The sequence below is a fragment of the Onychomys torridus genome, chromosome 10 (assembly GCF_903995425.1).
Source record: "Onychomys torridus chromosome 10, mOncTor1.1, whole genome shotgun sequence".
NCBI lineage: Eukaryota > Metazoa > Chordata > Mammalia > Rodentia > Cricetidae > Onychomys > Onychomys torridus.
The window spans coordinates 35,802,402-35,814,554 of NC_050452.1; the positions used below are offsets into that span (position 1 = coordinate 35,802,402).

Sequence of the window (12,153 nt, forward strand, 5' to 3'; positions counted from 1 at the left end):
AAACCTCTATCTCCCAAAATATTTACATTATGAGTCACAACAGTAGCAAAATTACAATTATGAAGTAGCAACGAAAATGATTTTATGGTTAGGGGTCACCACAACATGAGAAACTGTATTAAAGGTGTTACAGCATTAGGAAGATTGAGAAGCATTGCCCACCAACGTGGGAATGTGTGACACTCTTCCTAAGTAGTCAGATAAACTGGAACTTACCAGTGTGATATCCAGTAGACCAAAGCTCTTACAGGATGCATGTGCTACTGACACATTTATACTTTTTGTTATTTCAACGAGTAATGTTGTACATGATGCCAATGCATACAAAACAAAAATAGGCTTGTTCCATTTCAAATGAAAGTAACACCATTAAAAAACACTGTATTAGTTAGGTTCTCTAGAGGAACAGAACTGATATGCATGGGACTTACTGGAATGGCTTATAGGATATGGTTCAGCTAGTCCAACAAAAGCTGTTTACCAATGGAAAGTCCAAGAAGCCAGTAGTAACTAAGTTCCCGAGGCTGGATATCTCAGCTGGTCTTCAGTATATGCTAGAATCCCAAAGAATTAGGCTCTGATGGCAGTGAGATTGGGCTCTAATGCCAATAAGAGCCAAGAAGGCAAAGAGAGCAAGCTTCCTTCTTCCATGTCCTTTATACAGGCTGCCAGCAGGCGTGGCCCAGGTTAAAGGTCGATCTTCCCACCTCAAAAGATCTGGATTAAAAGTGAGTCCTTCCGGGTTGGGAATTTAGCTCAGTGATAGAGCACTTGCCTAGCAAGCGCAAGGCCCTGGGTTCGATCCTCAGCTCAAAAAAAAAAGTGGGTCTTCCCATGCTAGGCAGTGGTGGTGCACACCTTTTTTTTCCCCAGCACTTGAAAGGCAGAGGCAGGAGGATCTCTGAGTTCAAGGCCAGTCTGGTCTACAGAGCGAGTTCTAGGAGAGCCAGGGCCATTACACAGAGAAACCCTGTCTCAAAAGACAAAGTAGTCTTCCCACTTCAACTGATTTAATTAAGAAAAAAAATCCCTCACAGGTATTCCCAGCCACTAAGTTTATTCCAGATGTAGTCAAGTTGCAACCAAGAGTAGGCATGACAGTTAAATGAGAAAAGCCAACAACCAGTATAATGACCAAACTTCAATGCTTACCATTTCACAAGATCATTTTTATTGATTATCAAAAAGCAATTGATTCTTTTAAGGTACAGTCTATAAACAAAACATCTTCATTTCTACCAACATAAAAATGCTATCTTCCAGTCAAAGCAGTTCCTGGACCACAGACACACACATGCTAGACAAGGATCCTAGAGCAAACTCCAGCTCCTGACACACCTCTCTTGTCACACAGCAGTCTGCACTTCGCTCTAACACTCACAACTACCCTAGTTGAGGATTCTACCGATCCTTAGGCCAGCTGTGGTCTTCCCCTCTCCAGCTCCTTTTGTCCTTTGGGCTTCAGTTTCTGCCATGTTGATTTACTCCTACAACTGGTCTACTCTTGACCCAATTTCCATTCATCTATGTCTACAGTCTTCTTTGTTTATGTGAGTATAAACTAGTGTCTCCCGAGGGTCAACAGAAAGTCTAAACTTAATGAAGTTCACTAGCTTAAGTTACAATGATTTTCATCGTGATTATTTCATTGTGAATCACTAATTCAAAGCAAGTTTGCTTTCTTGAAGAATCATGTAAACCCACAAGTATATAAAAATTATAATCCCTCAGTATGCTCCACTTTGGCTTATCATTAGAAGTATTGAGGCATATCCTATTTTGGGGTCATATTAAGCCCATGCATTATGGTGTCTTTAGCCAAAACACAGCCATCTTTCTCAGCAGATTCACAAACTGAACCCAATAACAAAGTCCTTTTGTTGAAAGGGTGTTCAGCTATGGAAAAGAGATCAAATACAAAAGCTGGCTAAGAGCATGAAAAGTTACTGTCATTTCTGAGGGAGACATATGCAGTTACTAGTTTACTTTTTTAAAATGTCAAAAAAAAAAAAAAACGAATGAGAGATGAAGTCACAAGTAGTGAACCCAACTGTACATTAATTATATTCTATTTCAGGTACTTAACTAACTGTAAAGACGTGACACTCCGGAGGAACACAGCAGGAAGTCTGGGCTTCTGCATTGTAGGAGGTTATGAAGAATACAATGGGAACAAACCTTTTTTTATCAAATCCATTGTCGAAGGAACACCAGCATACAACGATGGAAGAATTAGGTAATAATTAGTTAGCAAAAATAATATTCAAGTATCTTGTTTTCTACAGGTAAAAACTTGGCCCCACTTGAAAGAAAGCGTATTCTTCATTGTACTTACTACAGTGTATACTATACATTCTTGAAGAGTGAGAAATTAAAACATGAGTGTACTAGTCAGGTTTAATAAACTTAAAATTACTCTGGGCAGCAGTGGCGCATGCCTTTAATCCCAGCACTTGGGAAGCAGAGGCAGGCATATTTCTGTGAGTTCAAGGCTAGCCTGGTCTACAAAAGTGAGTTCCACATCAGCCAGGGCTGTTACACAGAGAAACCCTGTCTCAAAAATTCAAAATAAAAAATTACAGCTGGCGTTGACCCCATATTGCAATTTCCTATACTACTATATCTTCTAATGTAAGCTGTATGGAGCTTGGATAATTTAAGTGAAGAGGGGAACATCTAATTAGAATTAAAATGGACAAATATGGCAAACAGTAGGACCACCCAAGTCACCATGAGTAACTTTTCAATCATACAGTGATTCTGATCACGATGCTGTTTTTTTTTTTAGATGTGGTGACATTCTTCTCGCTGTCAATGGTCGGAGCACATCCGGCATGATGCACGCTTGCTTGGCAAGGATGCTCAAGGGACTGAAAGGGAGAATTATTCTCACTATTGCTTCCTGGCCTGGTACTTTTTTATAAAATCAATGATGGATCTTCAAAAACAGAAAAAGATCAGATAGGCTAGGTAAAACTGTATTTATCTTGTCAATTTTTGTATTTAAAGAATATATTGTAAAAAAAATGCCAGGCAAAGTATGACATTGTGAAAAGATGCTACACCTCAGAGAATGTTTTCAAAAATAAAAAGTGGTAAGTTTTTATTTAGTGTGGAGGATTTCTCATCACTCCAAACCTTTAAGTTTATATTTTTCTATTCAATAAAAAGCCCATAAAAAATCTAAAATGGTTTGTATGACACAATTCAAATCAAGTAAAAATATGGTATACGTGGAGTTCAAGAAAGAACAATACGGGCATTGAAATTTAATGGCAGAGGATTTAAAATGAGAAATAAATCTTTTCTAAATGGCAGCTGTCTTCTTCCCTGTGGCTCTGAGTCATTCTCTCACCGAGTTCCTAGCACCACCGCTACTCTGTACTCCCTCCTTGGCTTCATCCAGATTTTAAGCTGGGATAACACTACTGTCATTGAGTTTCCTTTCGTCTGTAATATGGTAATGCTATAAAAACACCCTACATTCTACTTCACCAATGGGCCTTGGAAAACATGTTAACAGCAGCCAAACCACCTTGACTCTGGCCCAAACAGATGGCCATGGAGGGGTCCAGCCCTGTGCCAGTCACAGCTGTGTCTGTGTGTATGTGTACCTGCTGGAAAGTACACGTTACATCATGGAACCACCCAAAGGCCTCTACCATCTATGCATCGAGATATAAACTGGCCCACCTCGTTACCCTGGCCCCCTTTAGAACACTGAAAACCCGCTATCACTAACATGCAGGCGTAAGACAAGAGGGAATCACTTCACGGGGTCTGTGCAGTGCTCTCTGCCACAGTACCTGACTAAGAAGCTAGCCAAGGTGAGTCCTTGACCTTCATCATACTGTGTATACAGCCAACCTTAGCTCGAAATCCCCTGCTGACTCACTCACATTACTTCCTTGGATATAAAGTCATTTCTGTCTTTTATTCTTTAAATATTACAAGACAAAGATTTTTAACTTAACACAAAAAAATGCACATTTTTATTTTGGAAAAGAAGTTAACGTTTCATTCTAACAGAACAAGATTAAAGGTATATTTCTTCAACATTATCCAGAAAAATAAGGAGATTTACAGCATCTATTTCCGGGACTGACACAGAGAAAAGGTGGCGTCTACTCGGCAGGGGCGGCCTCGGCGCTCTCCTGTTCGGGGACCGGCTCACTGCCAGCCTCTTTTCCTTCTTTGCTCCGTTTGGACTTTTTGTGCTTATGTCTCCTGTGGCTGTCCCCTTCTTCACTTTCATGACGACGTCTACTGTTACTGCAGGAGAGGGATTGCGTTAAACTATGCTGAAATAACCAACAGGACCAAATCAATCTGGTCAAATAAGCCTGGGTTTAGGTTGAACCTATTCACTTTCTGATAACCATATTTTGGAGGGTCACTTTGCATGAGATTTTACACAGATTGTATTATGGGATTATCTTCACCCATACCATCCCAGACTCCTAGAAAGTCTCTAAGACATTGAAACATGATGACCTGGAGCAGGTAATACTATTTTATAGCATTAAAGTTGATTCTATTTTTTTTTTTTCATTTTAGAACTGCAAGACTCCAATTTTTTCCTTAAACCAAACAGTACTTTAATATTTATTATAAAGATTTGCTCATATGACCAAATTCCCCTCTATCAAAGAGATAACATACCTGGGTGGTTTTTCCTGTTTTATATTATTTTAATTTTGTCTTGGAGGTAATAAAGAAATGCAACCTTGTTAGCTGTAAAAATTGTTGACACCCATAAGGAAGGAACTAGACAGACTGTTCCTGTCTTTCCGTTAGGAACAGTCTTGTCTATCGGTGGGCTACTGTATCTTGGCTTCCTACAGGGCCGACCGTGTTGTGCGCACCCCCTCCCCCAGACTAAGGTGGGTCACTAGGAGAGAGCAGACCTGCGCGAGGACTTGTGTCTGGTCTCCTCTTTCTCTCTGTGACGTCGTTCTCTGTGTCGCTCTTCTTTCTCCCGACTAGCTCTGTGGCGCTCATAGCCCCTCTCTGCATACTCCCGGTATCTGTAGCGCTCCTCATCACTGCAGCAGAAGCGGAAACACCAATAGCAGGACTGTTAGCTGACTGTGAAAGGAAGAGCTGCTTATGTGGGAAAACGAATATTCCCTAGACTGAGCCACAAACCAGGAGCACATCTAACTTAAGAAAACCGATCACTAGAAACATGGCCTTCTGTTCAATTGCCCTGTGCTATCAGTTTTTATGACAGGTTTCACATTAGAATATCAGATTTTATTTCTGGGGAAAAAATGAGACCTACAGCTGTTTTAAAATTTAATCAGCAGGCCTATTTCTTTTTGCTCCTATTTAATAAATGTATTTCTACATCTCAGACATCTACAAAAAAAAATCTTATTTGCAAAGCACTGGTCATGTGGTCAAGATTCTAAGAACGTACGCATGGCTCACAATGGCTTCCACAGTAGAAGGCAGACAGATAAAAATGTTTAAGTGTTTGATTTTTACCAGCAGAAATAGTGCAACTTTCACCTTGTGCAGAAGAATACACATGAAAAAAAGACATCAATGCCCGCATACCCACACAGAACACACAAACTGGACATCCCAGCTACTTCATCCACACATCGCTCTCTGTCCTCCTACCCTAACTGTGTGTTAAAGACGACACGTGGCTAAAACCTTCAAATGCGTAAATACAAGTTAAAACACTCTCTTCTGATTTTGGATAGAGTTACAGAGACTCACAAAACAGAATCGACTGCCAGAGTTAACAGTGTTTTTCTGGCCTTTCTTCTCTTATATCCCTTAACTGACATTCTTCTCTCCATCACTTTACTAACCCATTGACATCTTTCTCTTTTCTTTTCACTATGAATTCACTCTTCTTGCTTCCCCTTCCTGAATGCTGGGATTACACACCTGTACTACCACACCTGGCTTTTCCTTTTTGTATTTCACATGGAAGTCAAGATTTTTTAAAACCTAGTATCAGGAAATTCTGTCATTTAGAATAAACAAACATTTTTTAAAATATTGCCAAAAAGCTTTAGTTTTTAAAAATAAGTTCAATACAAATAATTAGCAATTTGTATGTAACAACATCTTGTTCAAGAATCTGGGTGGGGATAATAGATCAGGGAAAGCCTAAGCCGTATAAAAGAACCAACCAGCCCGTGGCTACCCAGCAAAAGGAGTGGTTCAATAATGCTATTTAATGCCAGAATACCCTGCTGCCCAAATAAAGACCTAGGATATATTAAGATTGTAAAACACTTTACAAAAACATGTTTCAATGTACACATATGCACATGTACATGTATGGGTACACCCTGTTTTCCCCCAAGAAGCACGTCACTGGTAGGTGTGTACCCTGACAGGCAGTGCAGAGTGGCAGCATGCCGTGAACGCCCAGCACACTGCCTTTGCCACTTTTAATGCTAGAATCTCACTCCTTGACATCTCAGTTTTCCCATTTATAGCTGACAACCTTTTTCAAGGTTTCTATAACACCGACAATTATATTGATCAAGCTCTTAGTGTGAAAATAGGCAATCAATAAATGGAATTTGGGGGCTCAGTGGGTAAAGGCACTTGCTGCCAAGCCTGACAACCTAAAGTTTGATCCCCAGGTTCCATATTGTAGAATGAGTGAAATGACTCCCCCAAGTTGTCCTTTGGCCTCTAAAGAGGGATTACGGGACAAGCACATGCGTGTGCACACACAACGTAATACATAAATGGAACTCTTTGATGAATTTAATACCTATCAGAAGCAGACCATTTCCTACAAAGGTTATTGAGCCTCTAACAATCTCTCTCCAAAGCAAAGCAAAACAGCACAGTGACAAATGGACACTGCAGTCAACTCTATCAACAAATGAGGTTTCTGTGAACGACTCCAACCAGGTTACATAAGAGTGAGGCAGGAGTTATTTCGCATTTGTGTCACGAGTGGCCCCCTTCCCCTTTGCCCTAAAGCAAAGTCTTGCTAGCGTTGGGGCCTTTAGATTCTGATGGCAGACATATGATGGGAGCCATGAAGAAGAGACCACTGGCCAGTTTCCCTGCATGAAAACAGCAACATCCCTCCACCCCTTTCTGCTAGGTGCTGCAGTGCAAAGGTTCTCCAGGCCTGGAACTCATTAGAGCACATTTCAGACATCTACAGCACCCAAGCCGCCTTTCTGGTCCACAATTACACTGCCTTAAAAACAGATGTTAAAACTGGTCTCTCATTTTCAAAACAATGACCCTGTAATTTGTAATACAACGCACACTCTATACATTTTGCTTCAAAACATGTTTATCAGTCTTTAGAAGCAAAGAGCTTTTACTTCCCATGTACATGCCCCGGTGCAGGTTTTTCCTAGAACAATTCAGAACACAGAGTTCCTCGACCTTTTGCTTTTCTGGCCTTAAGCTTTTACTCATATTTAAGTAGAACTAGAATTCAGAAATCTGAAAATGAAAACATGGTTTAACCAATGTTGTCCAGTTTAGCAACTCAATAGGCCCTAAGCACGTGTGTGTGATACAAGAATCGTCTTCCTACGCATTTCTGCACTAAGTTCCTTCACTATGGCGTGCATATTTTACAGATGTGCTACCTCAAAGATACCATTTCAATTACAGCAGAAGCCAGCCAGCTTCCTGAAAACTACTGCCCTTGAACTTGAGCAGAATCATGGACTGGTGTGTGTTCCACTCACATGCACATGCCTTACCACTGTTCACCTAGTTCATCAATAAATTGTGTTAAATGCATACTATGTGTAAGTCATGAGTAAACTGAGTGGAAGAAAGGGTATTTTAATCAACTTTTCCTGTTCTTTGTCATACACCCATACACTAAGAAAACTGTCCTAGTCAGCTTAACAGTACTATTAAGTTTAATCTATAAAGACAATGTATGAATATTTATGTATCTTCGGGATACAGCACTGTTTCTGGCTTAGAACAGGGCTCAAAATGTCAATCACATGAATCAAAATGAATTTTTAAGTCAATTTCACTGAAAGGAAAAAGGAGAAAGGGGACAGAGTTTAAAAAAAAAACAAATTTTAAGAGAATAGAGAATTTTAAATGACACCACAGCCACATCTCCAGCAGTTAACAGGGCTCTATTGGTACTGTAATCTCTGACTTATGCTGACTTATCATATTCTCGGTTTACAGAAACATTTAGACTCTAGAGTAATCTCTAAGCTTGAGTCTATCATTATAAACATTATCACTCTGAAAACCTGGGTTTGGTCATCATTCTATTAACAGTGTAGACTAAAGTAAATGAAATATAACTTTTAATTACACTACCTGTTTTCATACATAGATAGATAAATGTTGGTATTAAACTGCACAGCTTGTTACGTATATTTCTGGATGAAATAAAGCAGTATGCCAATTCAGAGTGTGAACGTCTGCCTGATTCAGACAGTCATTCACTGCCAGTAAAGTGAGGTCAGCTGTGGTTCTAAAGCAGGTATACAAGTAAATCTTTAATACACACACATCTATAGAACATACACAAAAGTACACAGTATTCTGGTTTTCACAACCTTTGACATCAGGACTGTGCATACGAGTTAGGACCTATTTAAGCTGACTTGCATGCACTGCAGAAACGTTTGAGTATTCCTTTAGAAATGTGATACACAAATGGAAATTCAGGTGCACACAAAGAAATTCCAACTGCTAAAGTTAGCTTATTTATGCTTTTAAAAAAATGGGTATGATGCTCAGTAAAGCATAGTATTTTTAAAATCACAGTACGTATTTAAAGTAGTAATTTTATTTTAAAATATATATTAGAAATGTATATATACGAATTATGAACTAATTAAACGTAAGGAGAAACGAGCTTTAGGTGCTAAGACGGAAATAAATCTGGGAGGGGTACAAAATTCTTCCAAGGGCCAAGTGAGCAATGTGAAAATTGCTGCTTACTGTAATGGGAAGCATCAAGAATGAAATGAGTGTGATTTCAAATGGCTTTTCTAGCCACACCTCGAGCATTCTTTTCCCAGTGAACTGGAATTCACTTCCTCACACCAAATAAAAATGCAAAGTATAAATGAAGTGTGTCCAACACCCTCACACCTAACAAACCTGTTGAAAACGCTGGGGGTGGGGCTGTGATCCCGCTCCCGCTCCCTCTCTCGGGTGCGCTCTCTTTCTCTGTCCCGGTCTCTGTCTCTCTCTCTGTCTCTGTCTCTCTCTCGGTCTCGGTCTCGGTCTTTCTCTCTCCGTGCATAATAGTCCCACTGCTTGGTGGTGTCCACAAGGCTAGGCCACGAGGGAGCGGAGCTGGTGAGATGGGGGAAGGCCACTAAGGGAAAAAGCACATGAAATCAAAGGCTGTGGGGTTCAGTCTGACAGTCTTCTCTCAGCATGAAACTTCCCAGTATCAAAAGCAGAAACCAAGACACTAGAACATCACTGAACTATTAAGAGAAAATGAAATACAAACATCGTATTTTAAAGACTTAAGTGTACTTCTATTAGCATGCACAAAACAATAGGTTCAATACCCACATCTACAAAAAACAAACAGCAAATCCATTTTAACAATAAAACAAAGTCATTTGTAAACAAACAACAAAAATAAAGCAAAACTATTATCCAAGACAATGAAGGAAAATTATTTTAGAAAGGAGACCTAAAATGAAAATAGTTGAGCAAATAAACTATATATCCCTTTTAAGAATAAAACAAGGAAAAAAAAAAAGAATAAAACAAGGAACCTCAGTAAGTTACAAGAGAAAAACTAAGAGATACTATCATCTCTGTACTGATTAAGAAGAGTTCACATATTATTTATATATTATTAAATACACATAGGAAATTTCGAGAAACCACTCAAAACTGGGAGCTGTATTCATAAAGAACAAACAATAACAATAAAGCACCATAATCGATCCAGGAAGTCAGGGAAGGGATGGAAATGGAAAGATCTCAAACAGCTCAATACCTGTATTAAAAACAACAATTATTTCATCAGTTACATGGCAGAGTGTGTGGACTTTACTTTTAAAAGTCTTCATTCTAAGGGCTGGAGAGATGGCTTAGTGATTAAGAGCACTGGCTGCTATCCAGAGGACATAGGTTCACTTCCCAGCACCCATAGGGCAGCTCACAACTCTAACTCTAGTTCCAAAATGCCCCCTTCTGGTGTCCATGGGTACTGCATGCACATGGTGCATAGACATACATGTAAGCAAAGCACTCATATACATAAAAAGTCTTTTGTAAAAGTCTATATTCTAAAAACATGCAGAAAAAGGATGGGGGAGGGGCACTTCACGAAGATGAAGGGATAGGAACACTAGCTACTATTCCAGAGGACCCAAGGCTGACTCCCAGCAACTGCATGGCAGCTCCCAACCATCTTAACTCCAGTTCCTGGGGATCTGACCATTCTGGTTTCCCTGGGCACTAAGGATGCTCATGTTGGTGTACAGACAGACATGCAGGCAAACCACCCAAACTCACAAAATAAAATAAAATCGTGTATTTTTTTAAGAAGAGAAATTGGGCCTATTATAAAGTTTTAGGTCATAAGGAGTCATGTTCTCTAGGATTGTGGGTCATACATTCTTCTTTCATTCACTTCTGTTCTTGCCATCAGGCTAATGGTTTTGCTTCATTACACAATTCACACAAGGCTTAATTAAAAGTCATGGGTTGGTCTAAGTTATGGATGGGAACCTCTAAATCTGTGAGCCAAAATAAAAAAGAAAGAAAGAAATGAAAAGCTTGTCTCTTAATATTCCTGTAAAATCTTTTTTTAAAAACTAGGTTTCACTTCAAAAGCAGTCTTCAAATCAAATCCAGAAAAGTTACCATGTTGTGTTGCTCAGGGGTATGAAGATGAATTATAAATTCTGAAGTAAACAAAGGTGAAACAGACCGCCAAGAAGCTGTCCTTGTTGTCTTTACTGGAAAGCTTCATTTGGCTGGGATTGGGAAAACCTCTTACCCGCCTTTACTAATTTTTACCAGTGGCTAATTGAAGGCTTGTCCCTGGGAGGAGAGCTGGGGTGGAAGGAAGTGTGCAATGCTTCCTTACACTAGAAATATACACCTACCACTCTGAGAGTTTGTAGTTCACAGTTTTAAAAAGTTCTACCAGGCTGGGGCACTAGTCTCAAGAATGACTTTCAGATGTGCGCTAGTCACTGGGTTCCCCCTGTATTGAAGCAAACATCTAGGGAAAGGGTGACAGCAAACGTCTGATGTCATCAAAGCACTCAATGAGCAGTGCCTATCGAATGCTCACATACTGTCAGGATCGTGCTAAGCTTGAATTCCAGCTCGTTTCCGTGACGCAAAGACTTAGTTTAACTCATCTAAGGTTACCTAAGACAAGCTGACCCCAAGACCCCAACACAGGGAACCACAGAGCCCGTTTCAACAATCACTTCCTACTGCTTCAGGGGTAGAGAAGAAGGAGGGAGCTTTTAACTTGCTGGAGATGGTGGTGATTATAAAAATGAGAGCTAACACTGGTACAACCGGTGAAGAGCAGGGAAGGTATTTCAAGGTAATCCCATGGCCTTAGGGGAATCCCTTACCTTCAGGTTAATGACTGAAGACCAACAAAGGGTTCGTAACTAGAGAGGGCAAAGCAAGATTCCAACCCAGGCAGGGTGAGCAGAAGACGAGCATGACCATACACTAACTTTGGGGGACTGAAAAGCAAATGTAACTAACACAATTTGGGGTTGACACAGCCTGTAACACCTAGTTAAAGGTATTCAGAAGCATATCCCCAGGACATAGTTTCTACCCCCCAAATGCCTTTGAAAGCCATTAAAATCTCCACCTTCAGTGGAGGAAACAGGATATCCACCATAACGCCCGCCTCTGGCTTACTCCCACAGGAGAGACCACAACATGCTGCTCAGAAACAACGTTTGTCAGAACGATGCTGAGGTACAGGCAACAGAGAAGCCGCATAGCGTTGTCCTCTTGCACTTGTCCGCAGGCTGGAAGCCAAACCCCCAAGCTCAGGTATACCTCTTGCTCTCTTTAATAGGAAGGATGAAAACTCGTCACTGGAGACGCTTAGCGTGGAGACCCACCACTAGCTCCCTTTTTATTAATGACTTTATTTCATTTTCTTTCAGCAGCAGGGACTGAACCCAGGCCCTCATACATGCTGGTCAAGCA

General features: G+C 40.3%; 2 protein-coding genes across 13 annotated transcripts in view; one reads left to right on the forward strand and one right to left on the reverse strand.

Annotated features, from left to right (window-relative positions):
• Nucleotides 1–3,329, forward strand: part of Lnx1 (ligand of numb-protein X 1) — an 84,860-nt gene extending 81,531 nt beyond the window's left edge. For both annotated transcript variants that reach the window (XM_036201291.1, XM_036201292.1), the window contains exons 9-10: nucleotides 2,078–2,236; nucleotides 2,789–3,329. In XM_036201291.1, the coding sequence (XP_036057184.1) occupies nucleotides 2,078–2,236; nucleotides 2,789–2,924 (295 nt within the window). In that variant the 3' untranslated portion in view covers nucleotides 2,925–3,329. The remainder of the gene's footprint in view (nucleotides 1–2,077; nucleotides 2,237–2,788) is intronic.
• The window catches only part of Fip1l1 (factor interacting with PAPOLA and CPSF1), a 64,123-nt gene continuing 54,501 nt past the window's right edge, over nucleotides 2,532–12,153 (reverse strand). For 8 of the 11 annotated variants that reach the window (XM_036201298.1, XM_036201297.1, XM_036201294.1 and 5 more), the window contains 3 exons: nucleotides 9,091–9,310; nucleotides 4,908–5,045; nucleotides 4,059–4,272 (listed from right to left, as the gene is read on the reverse strand). In XM_036201298.1, the coding sequence (XP_036057191.1) occupies nucleotides 4,125–4,272; nucleotides 4,908–5,045; nucleotides 9,091–9,310 (506 nt within the window). In that variant the 3' untranslated portion in view covers nucleotides 4,059–4,124. Of the gene's footprint in view, nucleotides 4,273–4,907; nucleotides 5,046–9,090; nucleotides 9,311–12,153 lie in introns of all 11 variants that reach the window. The other 3 variants (XM_036201301.1, XM_036201303.1, XM_036201302.1) reach the window with 2 other exon arrangements.